The sequence below is a fragment of the Cervus canadensis genome, chromosome 2 (genome assembly GCF_019320065.1).
Source record: "Cervus canadensis isolate Bull #8, Minnesota chromosome 2, ASM1932006v1, whole genome shotgun sequence".
Classification (NCBI taxonomy): domain Eukaryota; kingdom Metazoa; phylum Chordata; class Mammalia; order Artiodactyla; family Cervidae; genus Cervus; species Cervus canadensis.
In genome coordinates, this window is record NC_057387.1 from 102,792,470 (window position 1) to 102,816,254 (window position 23,785).

The following is a 23,785-nucleotide window of genomic DNA, read 5'->3' on the forward strand; positions in this document are numbered from 1 at the left end:
GACCCCAGACTCCCTCGGAGCCTGTTCTTGTCACTTTCCAGGTTCCTGATGGGGAAACTGAGATCTTGCTAGGCTCACGGGCCTGTTCTGACCCCAGGATGCCTGCAGCTGCGCCGGTGCTCTGGCAGCTTGGAATCGCCGGGGATGCAGGGTTGGGGAAGGAGAGGAGGGAGGACAGAGGCTCTGCCCCAGAGTCCAGACCAAGGGTGCAGTTGCCAGCCCTGCGCTCCGAGCGCAGCGCCCCAGCGGAGGCAAGGGCGTGCGGGAGGGGGGCGACGAACTCCCAGGCCTGGCGCTCCAGTCCGTTTTTTGCTGCGGATCCCGGGAAGGGGGGCCGGCTCGGGGGTGGGACTGAAAAGGGGGGGGATTCCCTCCCTCGTGCGCGCGGAGGACTAGCCCCTCTCCCGGCTGGGAGCTCCGGCGGAGCCGAAGCGCAACGGAGAGCCCCAGCGCGGGCGGAGAGCCCGGCGCGGATCGCCCGAGTGGGGACTGTGGAGAGGAGGGCCGAACCGGGCTGCCCCAGAGGACCGATGCGCCGGGTGGGGCGCTGGCCCCGGAGGGCGTGAGCCGCCCGCAGATTGAGCAACTTGGAAACCGGCGGGCGGAGCGCGGGCGCGCTGGGCGCCCAGGACAGTTCCGCGGCGGGCGGGTGAGCCGGCCGCGCCCTCACCCCTCCCGGGCCTGCCCCCGCCGCGGCTGGCAGCGCGGAGGTGAGTCCCCCCGGGAGCTGCCCCGTCCTCCTCCTTAGCGCCCCCTTCCCCTGGGACCTGGGGCGCTTTGGGCCCTCTCATCGGGGCTTGGCCGAGATGAGTGCCGGGATAGGGGGAGACCGTGAGAGGCAGGGGACTTCTGACTGCTCTCGAATCAGCGAGAGCGGAAGAGGGCACCTTTTGGGGCCCCTTCTGCAAGTCCTGCCGCCCCCACCCTTAGCATCCCTCAAGCTCTTAGGCAGCCTCCTGGCGATGCCGCCACCGGTTTGCCCTCAACCCCGAAACCCCCTGCGATCGTCCTCGCTCGGAGTTCCGAACTCCCCAGATTCACCAGACCTATTCTCCACCGCCCCCAACCTCAAACCCCCGAAGCAGAAGCTCTTGATTCCCAGTGTCTTCGCCTCGGACTCCCCCGAATCCCACGGCTCCCTGTTACCATCCCCATAACCCCCAGTGCCGCAGCCCGGGCCCGGGTCCGACGTGGCAAACGGTGTGTGCTGCGCCCCTCGGGGCGCTGCGAGGCGGCGCGGTTCACTGTCCCGAGGGTTCGGGCGCCGAGGGACCGTCTTGCTTGGCTGGGGAGAGCCGCTGTGTGTTAACCCAGGGCTCCCAGGAGGGCTAGGTCGCGCGCTTGGGGCAAGGGTTTTCTAGTGAAGCCCGCCTCTCAGAATTGGAGAGTCCTCTTGGATTTGGGGCTGGAGGGAGGGGTCGGGCGGGGGACTTCAGGTCCACCTCCGCCTCCCCGCCCTGCACCTGCTGGACCTCTCTAGATGATAGGGAGGAAGACTTTGAGCGCTTGGAGTCGTGTTGCAGGGACGTGAAGGAACACTTCCCCGCTGCCTCTTGGTGTTGGGGGGCGGGGGTTGGCTCGACCCCCACACCTGGCCAGGCTCTGGCGGACAGGTCGGGCGGGCACGTACTTGGTCCCGCCCCCAACCCAGCAGTTCTGCCCCCGTTGGCTGGTCCTCTCCACCGTAGCTGATCCCGGGGAAAGCTAATGAGAAATTATCGGAATGGTTTACATTTTTGGGTCTGTATCCGGCCCCGGACCGAGTACCAATTTATCCAAATAGTGTTGCAGGGAAGAAGGTGAAAGTTATTGCAAACTTCTGGGGGCGTTGAGTCTCCGCCCTGCGCCCCACCCCTCGGCTGTGTCCCCCTCCCCCGTGTGTCCTCCCCTCCTGGACCACCTAGTAGGCGGGCCTCTCTCCTTGGCCCCAGCTCTGCCCCTGCCTCCCACTCCTTCCTCAAGCTGGGTCATGCCCTACACCTCTCAGCTCCCTGCCTCTTGCTCTGCCCTCCAGAGTCCCCGCCCGAGCAGCAAACCCTGAGCAGCTCACTGACTGTGTTTATAACCCCGAGACCCTAACCTTTCTGTCTCCATAAAGTGGGACTAACTGTACTTTCCTCCTAGCTTGGTGGTGAGGAGTCAATGAGAACCTCCCGCGTGGCAGGTGGTGGAAGCATGCCATGAATGTGGATCCCTCACCCCAGCCCTGGCACAGACAAAGTGCCCTTCCTCACCCCCACGGATGCCTGAGACCGTGATCACTGCCAGCAGTTCCCATTGCTGACTCTGCCGGTGTAGAGTGATGGGCCTCCGAAAAGAACCTACCTGTGCCTTGTAGCCCAGGGGGCAAAGGAAATCAGTCAGAGGAACCAATACAAATGAGGCCGGCTGCTTAAAAGAAAGTCATTAGCTCCTATCCCCTCTCTCAGCTGTGGCCCCGCTGCAGGTGTCTATGTGTGTGGGTGGGGGTGAAGAGGGTGGGAACCTCTTATCTGGAGGGACGTGGAGTCAGAGACCTGGGATCTTCTGAGGCTTGCTACTGCGATGTTTCTAGTCTGAGACCTGTCCTGCTTTTAAAATCAGATATCACATGCAATCCAGAGTTTTCAACTTAAAAAAAAAAAACAAACAGAAGATCTAGTAATGTGGAGCCAGTCTTTGCGCCCATCAACAATCAGCTGGAATGGAATAGCAGATGCTCCCTTTAGATGGGGCATTTGTCTTCCAGTTCACCCCCTCCACACTCTGCGTCCCTCCCATCTGTTGCTTGTATCCCTGACAGAGTGAACACAACCCTTTTGGAGAGTTGATTGTGTATTGAAACTCATCCCATCCCGTGATGGTCGAGGAAGGCCAGAGCCACTTTTCCAGTGGAATTCAGATCGGGAGCCTCCTCCCCACTTCCCCGCTGAGATAGGTGGGGATACAGGTGGGAGTGGGTCTGAAGAGCCTCCCTGGCAGGGGGCAGACTGAAAGCTAAGACCGGGGAGGACTGAGGGGGAATTCAGAGGGAAGTAGAGGGTAGGGGAGGAAGGGTGCTAGCCTTTGCTGAGCCCTGAAGCCTGGCATGCTGCAGTCCATGGGGTCGCAAAGAGTCGGACACAACTGAGCGACTGAACTGAACTCAATTGAACTGACTCGGAAGTGCTAGGCGCCTTGCCCTGCAGGCACATGGAGTGCAGAGACGCATAGATCTGTTCTGCCCCAGGACCCCAGGCATAAAGTGAGACCAAAGCCTCACAGACCCAGGATTTAACACCAGCTTTGTCCAATGTGGTCTTCTCCTTCAATGTTTGTCAGGTGGAAAGACTCAGGGCACCCTGAGAATGTATCTGCCAGGGGTCCTCAGACCTTAGTGTGAGAAAGTCCAGCATTAGAGGTTAACTGGATCACTCTGAGCAATCCCTCGGGCCAAGGCAATCAACCATAAAGATAAATGCAAATATGGAAATTGCATCATAGTGCTCAGTGTTACGATTGGTATCCAGATGGTATGAAAACTGTCTTATTGCTTTTTAGATGACCACTGGAATGTAGACACAAAATATAGTCTTGGTCGAAGAAATTGCAACATTTATTGAGTCCTAGTGTGCCAAGCACCTTTCTAAGCAGTTTCATATATTAACTCATTTAAGCTATAAAAAAACAACCACCACTCTCCTGTAGTTAAGGAAACTGAGGCTCAAACCAGCTAAGCAACTAGGCTAAAGTAACAGCTAATAAGTAGCAGAGGCAACATTCAAAGCCAGGCAGCCTGACTCTGAAGTTTACACCCTTAACCATCATGGTCGATGGCCAGACTCTGGGACTGGGGGCTGAAGACCCCAGTTTGATACACTCAGCCAGACGTCTGTAATCTGTGGGTGGTGGAAGAGTGTGGTGGGGGCTGGGGCAGATGAGAAGGTTCTGGCAGGTCACGCAAGGAGTACTGGAGGGGCAGGTGGGGGCTGGCAGCTGACGGGGCACTGGGGGGTGGCTGGGGGCATCTCCACAGGCTCCGGCCACGGCTCCAGGTGGGATCCATCAGTCTCGTGTAAACACTTCTCACAGGCAGCTTAACCACTTGAGTGTGTCTGGCCTTCAAAGCCAGTGGGAGAGACCGAGGAGGGGTTGCTGAACTCCCTTGTGGGATAATGATTTATCTCCCATGCAGGTGGGCTCCCCTGGGGCCTCCCTGGAGGCGAAGGGGGAAAGACTGGGACACGGTTGGGAGGGGCACTTTCACTCAAGCGTTTCAACTTTCTCAGTTAGGCCGAAAGGCAGACAACTCTCAGAACAAACCTGTGAAGTAGGCATATTTATCCCCATTTAATAGATGGGGAAACGGAGAGGCTAAGGGATTCTTTCAAAGGCATCTTAACCAGCCAGTGTGAGGGCGACGCTGCCCTGGCGTCTCCAAAGCTTCCTGAAGACTTGCTGTTTCCTCCCATCCCTGTATGAGCCTGGGTGCGTGTGCAGGCCTCATTGTGAAAGTGTGAAGCAAGCTGTGAGTGGGAAGCGGGCTTTCATCTCCTGACTCCCAGGTTGGGCTCCAACTTCCCAGACACATTTTGCTGGGGAGGGATCGGTTTCCCCTGCCCCCATCACCCGGGCCAGCGGGTCCAGAGACCTGGCTCTCGCTGGGCTGGGGGATTATCCCCATTCTCTGTGTCTCTGGCCAGGGCGGGCATCGCTGCCTCTTTTATCCTCTCACAAAGGCCAGGCCCGCCGGGCCTGCTGTGTCAGAGTTTCTGTGGCTGGGGGAAGCCTTACTTCCTTTTCTCCCGCCAAGCCCAGAGGGCCACGCCGGGTCTGCCAGCTTGTCGGGGGCCATTGCTCTAGCTCCAGACAGGTGAAAGGCACAGGGGTCACTTGCCGAAGGACAGAGAGAGCTGCTCTTTAAGAGTCATGATGTTACTGCAGCATGAAGTCTGTAGGCTAGACCTAATGAAGGACTTCCAGATAGAGCTGGCTCACTTTGGGCAGGGCGAAAGCCAGGCAGCCAGTTTCCAGTGATCCACAACTTTGATTTGAGTGTCCACCATATTCCAACTACTTGGGTAGCCAACTCCCATCCCACATCAGGGACTTTTGCCAGATAGGAAAAGGAGTCAGTCTCTTCTACAGGGGTGCCAGGTGGGTGACTTGTAATGTTCAAACACTCTGAGTTGTCTCCTGGTAGTGCACCAGATGGGAGGGCAAGAAGCCTAGGTTGGGGGGCCCACTGGTACCCCAGAATTTACCCTTCTCTCTCCTCCCCAACAGGTTGGTTTTTGGAGGTGTCCTGGCTGAAGTGACAAAGAGTTCTCCCCATGTGACACCCCGAGGTGCCTTTGAGGAAAGCTCTCTGGATCTCTTTATGGGCTGATGGAGAAGTAGGCTCCCCACACCCTCTCTGTCCCCAGCTGAGATTATGGTGGATTTGGAATACAGGGCAGATTTGGGATACAGCCCAGGCCTGGACATCCTGCTGCTGACCCAGCCCCGGAGGCGTTAGCAAGGGCCCTGCGCCGTCCACCCCCGCAGAGACCACCCCTCCTACCAGGGGCCTGGAGCCGGCGAGTGACTATGCGGCTTGGACTGTGTGTGGTGGCCCTGGTTCTGAGCTGGATGCATTTGGCCGCCGGCAGCCGGGGGATCAAGGGGAAGAGGCAGAGGCGGAGTGAGTAACGGATGGGGCTGGACCACCGTGGCCCTTGGGAGTGGTGGTGGGGAGGGCACTGTCTGGGGACTGCAACCTTCGGCCGTTTCATTCTGTGATGCCCATTGCAGATTTCTGCTTTGTCTATTACAGCTTTGTACGTCACTCAGTAGATTATCCAGTTTGTGGATTAATTTATTGAGATTACCCATCCTGTAGATAACTCACTTTGTCTGTTTTCCCCTTTGTAGACGCTGTTTTCTAGATTAACCCCTCTCCTGTGAGGATCCAGTTTGTGGATTATGCCCTTTGATATCACACCAGCTTTGTGTGGTATCCATGGAGATGCTTCCCAGCCCGGTGCCCCTGGGGTCCTCAGTGTCCCTCTTTCACAGACAGGAGTTCAGGGTTCCTTTGATTTAGAGGTCTGAAATACAGCCCTCAGCTCCTTGGGGGCCAGGAAACCCACACAGACAGGCAGTGGGCAACAGACTGCCCAGGTCGTGGGGCAGGGACTGTGGAGCCGAGTATCCGTGGGACTGTCCAGCACTGTGGCTTTTAACCCCGCCCAGTGGGATTCGGGAAGCTGCGCTGAGGGGCGATGGGAGGCAGTGGGCACAAGGCCGGCCCCGCCTCCCTTCAAACCAGAGCGGGAGCACTCTTCCTTGCTCTCAGGAAGATTCCACATAAGGTGTCATTGGAAGAAGAGGGTTCTCATGGCCTAAATAAAATCCCATCATTGTGCAAATAGGAAAACCGAAGCTACGAACAGGGAAGAGACGGCAGTCTAAAAGACACACAGTCAGTGTTGGAACCTAGGTCTGCTGGTTCCTGTGAGCCCAGTCTTCTTGACAACAGAGCCTGATGGAGTATTTACCTGTCCTCACCATTCTCCCTGTCTCTCCCAGGATCCTGCCCTAGGCCGTCCTGAGAGCAGGTCCCCCATCCTTCCCTCAGCACCTTCAGGGATGGAGGTTCGGGACATGCCATCATGTCATGGGAGTGGCCCCTGGGTGTGTGGTGGAGGCCCGACCCAAGTCTGCCTGTCTCTCAGCATCCCCCGGAAGAGATGTCGTGCCCCCAGGTGGGCAGCTCCTCTCACGTCTAGCCCCACCACCTCTTGCTTCACTTCTGAGGCCTTCAGCCCAAGGCCCACCAGGAAGGGCTGAAAAGCAATGGAGTTCTGTCGGGTCTCCATGGGAGTGGCCGAGGCCAGACTCCAACCCAGAGAGGGACGCTCAGGGAACTGGTGAAGCTGAAAATCCCCGGCTTAACAAACAATTAGAGACGGTTAGGTTTAATCAGCAGCGAGGCCTTGATTTTCCTCCCTTCTCGTCTGTTGTGGCCAGTATTTTGGTCTCCACTGGCCAGATGCGGTTTAGCGATTTATAATCAGTCTCCTCTATTTCCGAGAGGAGAGAGAAAATGAGAGAGGCCACTCACCATCATGTGATGTGCATTAATGGTCACACTTCCGCTGCTGAGCCACACACTCACCTACACCAGAGGGTCAGGAGACCTGGGTTCATCTTTTGTACTTAGGAAAAAAAAAAAAAGTACTGGCCTGGCCATCAGAATGGGCCGGTCCTAGCAACAGCCAATCAAATGCAGTCATTTTGATGTTTCCACTTTTGATACAGCCACATCCCACAGCCTTGGTAGCACGTAGCCCAGTGTCTATTACCAAGCAGTATGAGTGACAGACATCCTTAATGGTGAGATGCAAGGACAGGGGGAGAGGTGGGTAAGACTCAGGGTGCAACGAGGGTCCAAAATGGACAGAGGCTCAGAGAGAGGTGACTCTTCTCTTCCTCTCTTTAAATTAATTTTTATTGGAGTATAGTTGATCTACAATGCTGTAAGCTTCCACTGCACAGCAAAGTGCACCAACCACATGTATACATAGATCCACTCTTTTCCAGATTCTGTCCCCATACAGGTCACCACAGAGCATTCAGTAGAGTTCCCTGTGCTATAGAGTAGGTCATAATTTGTTATCTATGCTATATATAGTAGTGTGTATATGTTAATCCCAATCTCCCAATTTATCCCTCTCCCCACTGTCCCTCTTGGTAATGCTCTTGGGAACCTAGATGTTGCTAGGCAATACTTGTGAAATTGTAACCATAAAACTGCAAGTATGATTGTATAGGAATACAGTGAGGGTTACATGAGATAATAGACATACTGTGAAACATTTGTGAAATATGAAGCTCTGTATGGCTGGGATGCATGTCATTTAAAACAATTTTTATTGGAATATAGTTGACTTACAATGTTGGGTTAGTTTCAGGGGTACAGCAAAATGAATCAGTTATACATGTACATACATCCATTCTTTTTTAGATGCATGTCATTGTTGTGTAAACAACGTGTGGGCCATTTAGCCCCAGAGTTTCCAGGGGAGTTAGGGGAGGGATGAAAGGATGGAGACAGCATGTGTGGCTGCTCTGGTCCCCACCACATGCAAGGGTAGTGGGCAGCCTCGGGGGCAGGGGTAGGCTTGCTGTATATACAAGCCTCAGGTCTGTCGACTCTGTCACTGTGTGACTGCATGCTGGTGGGACCACCAGAAGTCACCTGATAGAGCTCTGATCTAGAACCACACACCAGTTTTGAGTCCAGAAGCATATGGTCTCGGCTGTGAGTGATGGTGTCCCTGCAGGAGGTGAGACGTGCAGCTGTGAGTCCTGAGCCCTGGCAGAGTATTCCCCACCCCGTCCCACTCACGAGGACCCCTCCCCTTCCCCGAGCCCTCTGTCCACTCACCCTCACTGCCCCTCATCCTCTCCTGACCCCCTTTCCCCCTGGACTTCCTGCCCTTCATGGGGATCGCACTTGCTCTCACCATGCCTCACGCTGAGTGCCCCTCCTACTGAGACCCTCTTGCATCTGATTCCTGGGCCTTTTTACTCAGTCCTGCCCCCACCTCCCCATGAAGCCTGCATTCCTTCACTGAATCCTGACTCTTCTTCCGTTTCTCTAACTTTTATTGGAGCATAGTTGATCTACAATGCTGTAAGCTTCCGCTGCACGGCAAAGGGCACCAACCACATGTATACATAGATCCACTCTCTTCCAGACTCTCTTCCCGTACAGGTCACCGCAGGGTGCTGAGTGGAGTCCCCTGTGTGATAGAGTAGGTCATCGTTCGTCATCTGTGCTATATGTAGTCATGTGTATATGTCAGTCCCAATCTCCCAATTTATCCCTCTCCACTGTCCCTCTTGGTAACCATATGCTTGTTTTCTACATCTGTGACTCTATTTCTGTTTTGTAAATAAGTTCATTTGTACCATGTTTTTAGCTTCCACATATAAATGATATCATATGATATTTGTCTTTCTCTGGACTCCCCTTTTTTGGCTCCTTCTCACTGCCCCATCCTGCATCTGAAGCCTTCACCTCCTCCCCCAGAAGAGGGTCTGTAGAGTCTCTCTTCCATGGCTGAAGCCTCATTCACTCCTCTCTTCATTAATTTCTATTGGAGTATAGTTGCTTTACAATGTTAGTCTCTGTGACACAGCAAAGTGAATCGGTTATGTGAATACACGTATCCCCTCCTTTTTAGACTTCCTTCCCGTCTGGGTCACCGCAGAGCACTGAATAGAGTTTCCTGTGGTATAAAGTAGGTTCTCATTAGTTATGCATTTTGTATGGAGTCGTGTATATATGTCTTGGGCCCTTCCTCATGAGTCCGTTTCGAACCCACAGAGCCTGGTCCTGGGTGCAGAGATGGATTTTGAAGCACCCACAGGTGATGGGGAGCAGACAGTTTCAACCTAGTGTGCTCGTGAGAGCCCCAAGAGTGACTCTTGAGATGTAATTTTAACGATGAGATAGTAAGGAATCTGCCTGAAATGTGGGAGACCTGGATTTGATCCCTGGGTTGGGAAGATCCCCTGAAGCAGGGCACGCCAACCCACTCCAGTATTCTTGCCTGGAGAATCCTCATGGACAGAGGAGCCCAGTCGGCTACAGCCCACGGGGTCACAAAGAGTCAGACACGACTGGGCGACTAAGCACAGCACAGGGGATCTGCAGGCCAGGGAGTGGGGGTGGGGGGAGTGAGGGGAACCCAGGCAGCATCCAAAGGTGAGGAGCTAGGACTGTGCAGGAAATGGGGTGCAGCTGGGGGGAGATGGAGAAGTGGTTTCTGGGTGCAGTTCTTGGGAGCCCTGGGGTTTTCACTGGAACTGCTCTGCTTGGTTTGCTTTATACATGGAGGCTCTTGTCTACAGAAAAGAAGGGTTGTGCTCTTAAAACAAAAAGCCGAACACCCATGGGGGTAGAGCAATGAAAGCTGCCCGGGAGCTGAGGGAGTGCTGCGGGCCATGCTGCAGAAATGGGCAGAGGTCAGAGGGTGGAGCTCTTGGTACCTGCCAGGCTGGGAGTTGGCCCTTGACCCTGACTTGAGCTGCGGGTAATGAGGACACCCCCTGAGAGGTTTGAATCAGAGGAGTAGCGCTTGATCCAGCTGTAGTGGGGCGTGAGGGGAGGGAGCTTGAGGTGGGAGACCAGCAGACCAGTTAAAGGCTATTTGGACCCAGGTGAGAAAAAAGTGCAGGGAAACTTAGCTCATTCTTCAACAGTTGAGTTGAAGAATGCCAGTCTTCCCAGGGGGATGTGCCCGGGCACCAGGGCACCAGGAATGGAGAGCATGTGGCCTCTGCCTGCTCAGTGAGGCCCTGGGTCCTGTCATCCCCGACTTCACTTCACCTCCACCCACTTGACTCAGGGGTCTCTCCTGGAAACTAATTCCTCCAAGACTAGATACCACCCTAAACCACGGTCAGCCCTCTGTGTCGTGGAGCCTTCCCCTCCCCTGCTGTTGATCCTCACCCAACCCCCAACCACTCATTTCTGTCCTGTCCCACGCCCCATACTTTATCAAACACCCAGTAAGCTCTGCTCATATAGCCACTTCCCTCAGCCTCTGTCTCACTCGCCACATCCTCAGGCCTACATTCTGGGAGAGTCCTATCCTTTCGTGGAGCCTCACCCCTTACTGGCCTCCCATTTAGAAACAAGGCAGGCTGCACTCTCCAAAAACTCTTTCCAATGGGAGAAAAAGACATATTAGCTGATAATAATGAAGCATGGCAGTGTCTACTCTGATGGATTCAAGTACTGGGGGCAGGGAACACAGAGAAATACTCTGTATCCACATTTTACCAGGAGGCAAGATCAAGGGAGACTTCTTGGAGGAGGTGACTTTAGTTCTGAGGCTTGAAAGAGTTAGATTTAGGAAGAGATAGAGGGTGTTCCAGACAGAAGGACCAACTTGAGCAAAGACACAGAGATGTGAAGTAGTGTGATGTGTTCAGAGAAACGAAAATAGTTCCCTATTGCTTAGAGGTAGTGTTAAGAGATAAAGTGGGTGGGATCAGCTCATGAAAGTTTTTAGGCCAGGTGGAAGAGCTGAGTCTTAATTCTGCTGCAGATAGGGAGCTATTGATGGGTTGTGGGCTTCCCTCGTAGCTTAGTTGGTAAAGAATCTGCCTGCAATTCAGGAGACCTGGGTTTGATCCCTGGGTCAGGAAGATCCCCTGGAGAAGGAAATTGCAACCCACTCCAGTATTCTTGCCTGGAGAATCCCATGGACAGAGGAGCCTGGGAGGGCTTGCAAGTCCTTGGGCTTGCAAAGAGCTGGATACAACTTAGTGATTAAACCACCGACCACCAACAGGCAGGGGCACGACACCATGAATTTGAGTTTTGGAAAGATCTAAGAAGAGAAATTCGGGGACTTGAAACAAGTGAAGTCCCTAGAGAAGAGGCTCTGTGGCCAGAAGCCATTCTTCAAGGGGCAGGGCTGAGTCACCCTGGGGCAATGCCTGATCACAGAAAAATCAGCTTGAAAGGGGTTTGCACAAGGATGAAGGAGGCAAGAAACAGCAGGGAATGGAGAAGACACAGCCTTGACTTCCTGGCTCAGTGCAGTGGGCTCCATGGAGTGCTTAGGAGGCGGGAGGCAGTGAGGAGTGGAGAGTATGGTGGGGGTAAGAAAAACAGAACTTTAATGAGTGAGTTTTGTGAAGAAGTTGGAAGGAGGCCCCCTGAGCTCTTTGAGCACCCTCCCCATCACTGAGCCCACCCAACCTCAACCAGGCTCCGGCCCTGCAAGGCATGCACCTTCCCATCATAGGCACAGAAGCCAGAGGGAGTGTTTCAAATTGTGAACCAACCATGCCCTTCTGAGGTCCTTTCGTTGCCAGTTAGAATATAGCTCTATTTTCCATTTCATGGATGCACTAGGATGGTTGGGGCCTCAGAGCTTTTGCCCAGGCTGTTTCTCTGGTCTGTACACCCTCTTCACCTAGCCTGCTTGGTAAGGGTTCATCCTCCAGTGCTCCTCCATTCCCCAAAATGTGCAGCCAGCCCTAGGTGGGCATCTGTTGCTGTTCCTCCATATCCCCAGCTCCTAGCAGTTCTGGACACACGTTAGGTGTGCAGTGAACATCTGTGGAGTGAATGAGCCTCAGTTTCTCCCTTTGAATCATTATGTAACCTCTGCCCACACCCAGCATCTCCTTGGACACCCCCTCTCCCAGCACACACAGCCCCCTTCCCTCTGGCTCTCCATCCCCTCACTGCTTATCTTTTTGCCTTACTAAGCTGAGAACTCTCTTTGATTCCCATCCCCCTGGATAAGTGTTCCTTTCCTCATTGAACTGCCCCTGCCCATCCTGGAGCCCCTCTCCTCCTTGCTCAGCACCCCTCTCCTTCCTGAACCCCCAGACCTCACGGAGCTCAGCTTCTAGTCCCCTGTCCCTGACCCCAGTCTCAAGCCTCAAGGCTGGTCCTACTGGCTGAGTTCTGTGTCTTGACCCTCTCGTATCCTTGGGTCTTCACCATCACTCCCTGCCTCTGTCTTGTGATCACAGTCCCCGCTGCCAGCGGGTCTCTCCTTACTGTCTCTTTCTGTGTTCTCTGACCTTCTCCTCACTTTATCCCTCACCTCCATCCCCTCCACTAACTGTTCAGCCCCCTGTGGTTTGGCCTGAATCCCACCACTCCACCAGAAATGCCCTTCTTGAGGTCACCCAGTCACCTCGTCCTGCATGTGTCATAGGTTTTCCCAGAGGTCCTGGCCGTGGTCTCCTCCCAGCCTGGGCCATGCAGATCTCACCCTCTTCCACTCAGTTTCCATCTCCCACCCCAGTGTCCTCCCCAACAATTCCTTCTCAGCTTCTTTCCAGGCCTTTCCTCTGCTTGTGTGTTGAATGCGAGTATTGCCTAGGACTCAGCTCTTGGTCCTCTTCTCAAGCTGCACCCCTTCTTCCCCAGGATGCTTTCCCCTCCCACGGATTTAATCCCCAATGACAGCTCCCAGCATGGATCCCTGAGTTCTCTCCCCCTTTCCACAGTCTGCCTCTTAAATGAGATGGTTCTCCACCTTCTTTTACTCCTTAACCACTGCCCTCCCCTCTCCACCTCAACCAGGGATGCCAACAGCCTGTTTGTGGCTGGTCCTTACATGACATCTCAGTAGCACCTGGTGTTGGGCTCCCTTCTCCTCCCTTGAGTGTCCTCTTCTCTCGACTTCCATGAAGCAACATGCTCTGAGTGTCCCTACCTGTCTGGGTGCTTCTCCTCGACCTCTTAGCTGACCCTTCTTCTTCTTCTGTCCTTCTCTTCAATGTCTAATGCCTCTTCTCACTGTCTGCTCCCACTTCCCTAGCCATCTCATTGATGTCCTGGCCTTTGATGACTGTTTTATATTAAGGACTCCACGTGTCAGTCTCCAGCCAAAATGTTTCTCTTGAGTTCCAGACCCACAGGTTCTGCTGCCTACTAGATACCTTCCCAAGGGCATCCCACAAGAACCACAAACTCAACCCAACTCATCATTTCCTCCACTTGAATCTGCTCCTTCTCCTGTGGGCCCTCTCTTGGTGAAGAGCCAGTGGCTATCCCATTACCCAAGCCCAACATCTGGGCATCATCCTTGACCTGTGCTTTCCCCCGGCCCTCACCCCCATGTCCAGTCCATCACCTAGTCTCCTTGATTCTACCGCCTGAATATCTTATGTGCGTCTATACCTTTCTACCTTTCCATCCTCCTGGTTCAGCTCCATCTCTTGGAACCTGGAAGTCCCCCTCCCTCCAGGTTTGCCATCTGTACAATGCATTCTCCACACTACAGAGGGATCTTTCTAAAATGGAACCCTGGCCATGTCTCCTGTTTTAAAGCCCCTAGGGACTACTTGTGGCCTTTAGAATAATATCTATACTCCTTTTTTTACAGGTGCAAGGCCCTTCCTCCTCTGCCCCCTGCTTTCCTCTCCACTCACTCCACGCACCAGCCATGCTGAATGAATTTCAGATGCCCCATGGGCTGTACTTTCTCTTACGTGTCATTGAGGCCTCTGCAGGGAAATGCACACAGAGATTTGTTGTTGGTTGAGTGCAAGGCAGACAGCAGGATTCTAAGAAGGCCCTTTGCAAATGTGCCCTTCACTAAAGTGATAAGGAAGGAATATATGAGTTATGGGAATATAACCATAGACACCTACAAATGGGGCACCGGGATGACTTTGGTTCTTGTTGTTGTTCAGTTTCTCATTTGTGTCTGACTCTGTGACCCCATGGACTGCAGCACACCAGGCTTCTCTGTCCTTCACCATCTCCCGGGGTTTGCTCAAACTCATGTCCATTGAGTCGGAGGTGCCATCCAACCACCTCATTCTCTGTCATCCCCTTCTCCTCCTGCCTTCCACCTTTCCCAGCATCAGGGCAAGCCAAAAACCTAGAGAGAGCCTTCATTTCAGCCACGAATTGAATAAAAACCTTGAGTCATAGACAACTTAATATCTTTGGAGTGGAAGTGGTACCTAAAATCTACAGTGACTTATTCATGTGGAATATAGCTGAATAACAGCCCAAAGTAGAAAACCAGTCCCAAGCAGGCTCCCTCATAACTCTGATACCACATTGGAGTCCTTTCCTCTTACAATGACCCAACCAACAAGAGTGATATTAAGTTTTAAATTTGTTGATTAGAAAAAAAAAAAAAAAATTGTTGATTAGCTAAATGGTAACACTGACTCTATGTAAATAAGTTCTTTATTTGAACAATCAGTCTGGTCAAATCTTCAGTTTCCCTGTCACCCCTGGTTTTCATAAACTTTTTCTCCCTGCCTGGAATTCATACTGGCTGTGAAGCCTTGTTTAAGTAATTCAGCCTTTCTTATTTCCTCATCTGTGAAAAAGAGGAGGAAAAAAAGAATAGTATCACCCACTTCATGGGTTTTAAGGATCAAATGAGCTAATACTTGCAAAGCACTGAGAGCAGTGCCTGCAACAGAATAAGTGTTCAGCCTTTAGGAGTAAGCTACAGAGGTTATGATTAAGATTTTGTTGTTGTTTATCATTATTGTGTTTACTATTCCGCTTTTCTCCTCTGCTCAACTTTCTCATCCTCATTCTCTTGTTCTGAAATCAGGGATCATTCCTAGAGCTAGAGCTCTCCCCCTCAGCCCTCCAGAGCAAGCATCTTCATCTCCCTTTTTAGGTGGTGGGAAGAGAGGCCCACAGGATGCAGAGTTTCGCCCAGGGTCATAGGCTAGGCATTTGACTTCAGGTCCAACCAGCGAAGTCTAAGCCATGCGTCCTCCACTGCTGCACGATCTTCTGTGATCTCTGCTCTGATTCCGCTGGCTGGCTGCCTCCAGCCTGTGTACAACTCCTCACTGCCTGGTTCCTCTTTTAATGACTGGTCCCACCCATCCCCTGAGCCAGAACCCTGGGAAGTACCCCAGCCTCTGATTGGTCACAATGGCCATACTGATTGTATTTCCTAAGTATCTCTCAAATCATTTTCTCTCCATCTCCACTGAACAGAACTTGGTTTTGGACTCTCTCATCTTTCTCACCTGGATGATCTGCTCAGCTTCCTCCCAAATGGTCCTCCAGTCTCTGGTCTCTCCCCAGGCTGCAGAGGAGGCTTCCCAACCTGTAAATCAGACTGGATCTTGCTCCTCCTTAAAACTTGCTGATGACTTTTTTATTTCATCAGTTCTGAGAAAGGTCCCCCTAAAACATTGTGAAACAAGGGTTCTGTGGCCAAAATGTCTTGGAAGTGCAGCTCATGCTGTCTCCCTCTTAGAAAGTCACTTAAAATCACAGAAGCATAATGAAATGAAATGAAACATTAATCACTCCCAGTCGTGTTCGACTCTTTGCGATCCCATGGACCATAGCCAGTCAGTGTCCTCTGTCCATGGGATTCTCCAGGCAAGAATACTGGAGTGAGTTGCCATTCCCTTCTCCAGGGGATCCACAAAGGCTGCAAAAAGCCCTGGAGTAGAAAAAATCCAGTTTAGACTTGTTGGACACGGTGGTTCTTAGATATATTCTCAGATATATCTAATGCAATGGCCTTTTCTCCACATCTTCCTATGAACATTTAGGGGAATCCTGTTCCAAGAAATATTCTTTGGAAAATGCTGCAAGATAGAATTCAAGTCCATTGCCATGACATAAAAGGTGCTTAAAAATAAGACTACTTATCTTTCACCACTCCCCTCCCCACCTCTCCTGTACCCCCAATCTTCCTGTTTCCTTCAGGTCACTTTACACCTCTGTGGTCTTGCCCCTAGAGGGCCCTAGTCTCTACTTCCCGATGGACAAATCCTTATTCATTCTTGAAGAGTTGACCCAAATGGCCCCTCTTCTGTGACTCCTTCCTTCTTTCTGGATTCTCTTGATCCTCGTGGCTGCCAGCATGTGTCTGTTTGTAGGTCTGTCTGTACCTTGGAGAGATCAGTTCAGGATAGCCAGGGGTCTTTGCTTCCATGTCCCTAGCACTTGCACTGCTTGTGGTACCTGGGTGGGGCCAGGTGAGTGTTGGTTGAACAAGTGAAGGAGGAAACGAGATCGTAGGTCTGAAACTCAACCCTGGGGTTGGGGACCTCACTGGCTCAAAGGATGGTTCCAACCTCAGCACCTTTGACATCTTGGACCAGATTGCTGTTGTGGGGGCTGCCCCACACATTGTAGGATGTTTAGCAGCATCTCTGGCCTCTGTCTCCCAGAGGCCACTAGCAACCCCCTCCCCGGTGTGATCACCAAAATGCCTCCAGACTTTGCCAAAAAGTCTGCTGCCCTGAGGAGCAGACTCATGTCTGGTTGAGACCACTGTTCTAGACATAGGTTATTCCAGTTGTCTTCCTGTCTCAGGGTAGGTGGCCTTTTTCTCATTATCCCTCTTGTCCTTAAAATTTTCTCAGGGCTGTGTAAATTTCAGGCTTCAGCACCTTCTCTGAGGATGATGGAGCAAGTCTGGGGGGTGAGCCTGTGTTGCTCCTGGAGCTAAGGGGGCATTTAGGGTGGATGGCAGCTCTTGTTGTGCTAGTTCCCTTGAAAGCAGATGCTGGGAAGGTCTATAAAGGAGCCTTGCAGAGAGCTGCTAGCCTGGCCTGCACTTTCGGAGAAGCACATTCGTTCTGTAGGCTGAAACTCCTGTCTACTCACTTTCCATCCTTGTGGGAGCCTGGGAAAGACGGAGGCCTCTCCCAGAGCTGCCTCTCACCCTTGCTCCATCCTTGCAGTCAGCACCGAGGGAAGCCAGGCCTGTGCCAAAGGCTGTGAGCTCTGCTCGGAGGTCAACGGCTGCCTCAAGTGCTCGCCCAAGCTGTTCATCCTGCTGGAGAGGAACGACATCCGCCAAGTGGGCGTCTGCTTGCCATCCTGCCCACCTGGATACTTTGATGCCCGCAACCCTGACATGAACAAGTGCATCAGTGAGTGTGGGCAGGGCTGGGGAAGGGTGCTGGAAACTCTGGATATGGGGCGGAGGTGCTTGGAACTGTTGATGGGCTGCAAGAGGAGTGAAGGAGATGTTGAGGAGGGGAGTTCTTGATTCAAATATCCAACTGCTGGCCAGACATTTCCCCAGACATCCACCCACATTTCCAGCCCGTAACGTAGCTGCATCTCCTCCCTCCAAACCTGCACTGACTTGTGTTCCCACAGGTGACTCTCAGTGTCCCAACCCATCACCCAAGGCACAGACCTAAGAGCCAGCCTCTCATCTATGCCCCCACCTTAGCCATTCAATAACCACATTGTGCCTCCTCCAGCTCCTTTCCTTCATCACTGCCATTGTCTTATCCAGGTTCCCATCCCCTCTTTCCTGGACCACTGCAATAACCTCCATCTGTCCCCCAACCCTCATCTCGTTCCCTTTGACCCTCCCTCTGCCCTGCAGCCAGAAAGATGCTTCTGAGACATATAACCTAAAGAAATCGCTGCTGGCTCCACTGACTGCAGGGAAATTCAAGCCCTGGTCAGCCTTCTCTCCCCATCCTCCCCACCCCCCATCTCACTCTGCTCTGCTCTCTCACACCAGCTACAGTTTCACGTGCCCCGAAGCATGTGCTGTCACACCTCTCTCTCAGCTGGGGGCCACGTGGTGAACCCTCTCCTGTAAACAATGCCAGTAACCCTCTCATTTTGTTCAGAGCCTTGGAGTTTAGCATGCATTTCCAGACCTTCTATCGGTTCAGCTACATGAGCACCTTGGGAGGGAGACAGACCTAAGTGATGGTACCCTTTTCATAGCTGATAACAGCAAGGTCCCAGGGAAATGTCTGAGGGGAGTTCAGCCGACTTGGGTTCTAAATCCCAACTCTGCTGCTTGTTCATTGTGTGACCTTGGGCAAGTTGCAGCCTCTCCAAACCTCATCTTCAAAATGTGGGTGTTCATTTTTACCCCCAGGATTGTTGTGAGAGGCGTATGTCAGCCCTGAGTGTCTGGCACAAAATAAATGGAGCAGCTCTTATTCTTATTTTTGTTTGTGTTTTGCCTGCCACCAAACCCAGGACTCAGAGGCCAGGAGGCACAGAGGAGGGTGGGGTGGGGGTGGGGAGCTTATGAGGATGTAGGTGGGACCCCAGGACTGCCCTCTCGGTCCTCGGGGATCTGGGTAGGGCATTCCTTGCTATGCCTCCTCCTGGGAAACTGGCAGCCCGGGCTTCAGGGGCGGGGACTGGGAGGAAGTCAGCTCCGCCCACAGTCCGGGAGGGGAGAGATTGTGAAAGACCCCTCCGGCTTCCAGCCTAGCCCAGCCACCCTCACCCCCCACCTCCCCGCAGGAGGGAGAGCTGGCAGGAGGGCATCAGGGAGGGACCCAGGAGTCTGACCAAGGTGGTTCCTGGAACTCGATCTTGCAGAGGCAGAGGAATTTGCCCCGGGATGGCTCCCCATCCTCCAGGCAGATTCTTGCTTCCCTGGGCAGGAGGAGAACCAGGCTTTGGGGTGTTGTGGATGCCCAGCAGTAGGGGAAGAGGAGACCACACAGCCACTCTCAGGGTGTCATTGTATCCCTCAGTTTGGCTCTGATTAGGTGGTCCTTAGGGTGCCCTGAGATGCTAGGACCCTCCTCTCGCCCCCACCAATCTCCTGTCCTCCGAACCCAGCTCTCTTGGGCCTCCCCTTGGGTTCCCGGGCCTGCAGGGGGGCTGGGTTGGGCAGCTGGGGGGTGGGGAGAGTCCCAGCCGGCCTTCAGGAGGGGCTGTTTTGGCCTCCTCTCTCCCCGCCTCTTGCTTTCATTTCTCTCCCTCCCAAGACTCCACTGAGGTAGTGGCAGCTCCAGGCCACTGTCCTGCCCTGTGTGGGTGGGTGGGCACGGGGATGAGGGGAGGGGTCCGTCTGGGGCTGGGACAGAGCCCCACCCCACGCCCCACCCCGGGTCTGGCCCTCCCCTCAGAATGCAAGATTGAGCACTGCGAGGCCTGCTTCAGCCACAACTTCTGCACCAAGTGTCAGGAGAGCCTGTACCTGCACAAAGGCCGCTGCTACCCCGCCTGTCCCGAGGGCTCTGCGCCTGCGGACGGCACCATGGAGTGCAGCAGCCCGGGTAAGGGGCAGGGTCTGGGCCGGAGAAGGGGCGGCCCGGGCGGGAGCGGCCCCCAGGGAGAGCGTGGTGCAGAGAAAGCTCATGACCACCACGCCCTGAGTTTCTCTGGGGACTTTTATGCCCTCTGGACTATCAGGATGCCTCTGGCCTGGGGCTGAGACCGAGAGCAGGTGGGAGAGGCTCCCCGGGGCGCACCCTGGGGCGAGGCGAGGAGCCGTGACCCCTTCCTCCCCTTGCTTCCCTCCCCTCCCACCAGCACAATGTGAAATGAGTGAGTGGTCTCTGTGGGGGCCTTGCTCCAAGAAGAAGAAGCTCTGTGGCTTCAGGAGGGGCTTGGAGGAGCGGACGCGGAGGGTGCTCCACGCCCCCGGGGGAGACCACGCCTTATGCTCTGACACCAAGGAGACGCGGAGGTGCACGGTGCGGAGGACGCCCTGTCCGGAGGGTGAGCTGCGGCCTGGGGGTCAGGGGCCAGCTACGGGAGGTCTGAGCGCCTCTGTTTCCTACCTGTGACCCAGAAGAGTGCTCGGGCCAGGGCCAGATGAGGCATCCTCAACTCAGGACCCCATGCTGTGCAAACCCGTGCCAGGCAGACAGGGATGCCCGCGGCTGCGTGGGGTGGCGGGAAGCTTGTGTGGTCCTATCCCTCCCCACTGCTTCTGATTCAGGGGATGTTGGCACCGGACCGGCCCTTAGAAGGGGAGCTTGGAAGTGGGGTGCGAAGGCCCAGAGAGGGGCAGTGATTTGGCCGAGGTCACATAGCCCGCCCGTGGCAATGATGTGGCAGTGGTGTGGGATGGAGGCCTGGGGAGCCGTCCTGCCTGTCCCCAGAGCTGCAGTGACTGGTTGGGAGATGCCTCGGGCCTCTCCGTGAGGAAAGAGGAGCCGGTTCCGTTTAGGTGGAGAGTGGAAAGGTTCATGTGGGACCCCCCTCAGTACCCATGTTGCAGGGCCCTGTGCCGCGCCCCCTGGTCCAAGGAGGCCCGGAGGGTACCCCGACCGCCTCTGGGCCTCCTCCCCAGCCCCCCTGCCCCGCTTCCTCACCACATTCTTCCTCCCGCTCTTGGCCTTGCCCAGGGCCTCCTGCTGGGTCAGGACGCCCTTGGTTGACTCTTCCTGCTGTTGGGGTTCCAGGGCAGAAGAAGAGGAAGGGCGGCCAGGGCCGGCGGGAGAACGCCAACAGGAACCCCGGCCGCAAGGAGAGCAAGGAGGCGGGCACCGGCGCTCGGAGACGCAAAGGCCAGCAGCAGCAGCAAGGGACAGTGGGACCGGTCACCTCCACGGGGCCCACCTAGGGACCCTGTTCAGCCTCCCGGTCCATGCAGAAGGAGTCCAGTGCCGCTCTGTGTGATGAGAGCTTCACTGAACTTGAGCACTGGGGGCAATGCGTACACACCCTCTCCATACATACAGGAACACACAGACACATGCACACAGACCCTATGTCCAAACAGGTAACTGACATACGTGCAAACATGTGTGCGTGCATGCACGCACGCACACACACACACATCGAGGCTACTGGCAGACACCTCTGTCCCTCGGACATCACTGTGTGAGCAGGGCGGGGAGGCAGAGGGGTCATCTCTGCCCCTCAGAGGTCCAGGAGGCACACACTTGGTTTGTGACGCAACCAGTGGACGCATCAGAGAGAATGTTGACCAGCATCCAAGCCCAGACTCTGCAGAGTGGAACCTTCTGGAGGAGTTCATAGGACCAGCCTGCGTGGCAGACAGCAGCCAAAGCTTGAGGACTGGTCAGCATCTCCAGCTGTGTGACTTTATCCTTGGAGAGTACTGTTACACATTCATATCAGGGCTTTCCTGACTCTGAAAACTGCTTAAAGGTTTATTTCAAATTAAAAACGAAAACCAACTGACCACAGTAGCCACAGGTACTATGTTTCTTTTCTGGGTACAGGGTTTGGTGGAGTGCGTAGGAGAGCAGGAAGAGACAGGGCTGAATTTTAAGAGACCCCTGCTGGCCTCCTCCACAGAAGGTCTGGAACAGCAGGAAAATTGGGGGGGGGGGGTGCGGATATGCGGGGCAGTAACCAGATTCTCTACATCTTTGTTACTCAGAGGGTGGCCTGCAGACCAGCATCAACATTATAAGCAGGCAGCTTGTTAGAAATGAGAATTTACAGGTCCCATCCCAGACCTGATGAACCGGAGCCTGCATTTTAACAAGGTTCCAGGTAACGGGCATGTACATTCAAGCCTGAGAAGCACCACTCTCATTCCCTCGAAGGATGGAATAGAGGTCTTGGCCAGCTTGCAGCAGGAAGGATCCTGGTCAGCTCTAAAGGAAGACTTCCCATCTGGGAGCGGTAGAATCTATATACTGAAGGGTTATCATGGCACTTTAGTGGGAGGGAGTGTCCAGGACCCTGAGATGGCTGGGGACCAATGGACCCCAGTGGTGGGGTGGATGGCAGAAGAGTAAATGGAATCCTTTCTTGTCATTCTGAAGTATCCACTGGCAGCCATCTGGCCACCAAGCTCTGGGAGGATGTTTGGTTTTCAGCGGGGAGCTGGACAGGGGCCTTGTTCTCGTGGAGCTTAGGGGTTGGTGAGGGACAGGCGTGAATCAAGTAATCCTTCCAATAAATGTGTAGTTATAGATGGGTGTAGTTAAAGGCAGACAACCACTGAAACACACACATAACTATGAAAGTAAATAAAAACAAATAAAAATAAAAGCTATCTCAGGGAAGTTTTTCAGAAGAGGTAACATTTGAGCTAAGCTCTGAAGGATGAAGAGGAGTTAACACAAAGACAAGGAATGGTGTTTAGACCAGTGCTGTCTAATAGAAATACAATGTGAGCCACTTATCTAATTTAATACTTTTCTAGTAGCCACATTTAAAGAGTAAAAAGAAACAGGTGCAGTTCATTTTATCTTATATTTAACCAAATGTATGCAAGCTGTTGTCTTTTTAACATGTAATCAATATAAAAAATTATTGGTGAGCTCTTTTACGTTCTTTTTTTAAACTGTCTTCAACATTCTGTGTATATATTTACCCTTTACAGCATATCGATTCAGACACTAAATTTTCACCAGAAATACATGATATGTATTTAGATTGAATAAAAATTCAAATTAAAGAGTAGATTCAGGACTTCCCTAGTGGTCTAGCGGTTGAGAATCTGCCTGCCAATGCAGGGGATAGGGTTTCAATCCTGTTCCGGGAAGATCCCACATGCCATGGGGCAACTGAACCCATGCACTGCAACTCCTGAAGCCCTCACACCCTAGAGCCTGTGCTCCACAACAAGAGAAGCCACCGCAATGAGAAGCCTGAGCACTGCAACAAAGACCCAACACAGCCGAAATAAAAAATTTTTAAAAAGTAGATTCACCTACCACATACCCAAGTTGTTTAAAAAGTAGATTAATATTTTCTGATAGCTGAATTGAATACATTTAAAATGTTTAAATTTAACTAATTGAAATGAAATTATGTTAACAATTCCATTCTTCAGTTGTGCTGGCCATGTTTCAAGTACTTGCTAGCCATATTGGACAGCATAGTCCTATATTGAGGACACAGAACATGCAAATGTCCTGTGGCAGAAAGGAGCTTGGTGTTCAATGAACTGAAAGAAAACCAATATAGCTGGGAGGCCTGGAGGGCAAAGGAGGTGAGATGTTTCCAGAAAGGTCCACCTAGAGTAGGGACTTTATTCTCAGAGCCAAAGGAAGCTTCTGAAGACTTAAGCAGCAAGCCAGCATGATCAGATGTGAAGTTTTGCAAATTTTGAAAGACTGAGCATGTTGGCTGTGGTATAGAAGACAGGTTTTCAAAAAGCTGTTTGGGAGGCTGTCGTCATCCAGTTGACATGTGTTGGTGAAGGTGACAGTGGTAATGGAGACAGGAGGACAAAGTCAGAGGTATTTGGGGAGCAAAGTTGGCAGAGTTTGGTGATAAACTGGACATGGACAAGGGGAGAAAAGAGAGGGAGGTGTCAAGGACTAAGTCCCCATTTCTGGCTCAGACATCCAGACAGAGGATGATGCTGTGTTCTGAGATGGGGAATCCACGAGGAAGACCAGTTCAGGAAGAGAAAGAACAAAACTTTGGTTTTGACCAAGTTGAATTTGAGAAACCAATGATGTCCTGGTGACGGTGGTTGGTAGACACTCAGTTCAGTTCCGTCGCTCAGTCATGTCCAACTCTTTGCAACCTCGTGGACTGCAGCACGCCAGGCCTCCCTGTCCATCACCAACTCCCTGAGTTTACTCAGACTCATGTCCATTGAGTCGGTGATGCCATCCAACCATCTCATCTTCTGTC

General features: G+C 53.2%; 1 protein-coding gene across 2 annotated transcripts; it reads left to right on the forward strand.

Annotated features, from left to right (window-relative positions):
* Nucleotides 1-338: 338 nt before the first annotated feature.
* RSPO1 (R-spondin 1) lies at nt 339-21,372 on the forward strand. Of its 2 annotated transcripts, XM_043447954.1 has the most exons (6): nt 339-710; nt 5,245-5,641; nt 17,176-17,367; nt 19,336-19,485; nt 19,742-19,930; nt 20,620-21,372. In XM_043447954.1, the coding sequence occupies exons 2-6, from the start codon at nt 5,548-5,550 to the stop codon at nt 20,778-20,780; spliced, it is 786 nt and encodes a 261-aa protein (XP_043303889.1). In that variant the 5' UTR covers nt 339-710; nt 5,245-5,547; the 3' UTR covers nt 20,781-21,372. The 2 variants fall into 2 exon arrangements, with proteins under 2 accessions (XP_043303889.1, XP_043303895.1); XM_043447960.1 differs by lacking the exons at nt 339-710; nt 5,245-5,641 and adding an exon at nt 6,544-6,704.
* Nucleotides 21,373-23,785: the final 2,413 nt, after the last annotated feature.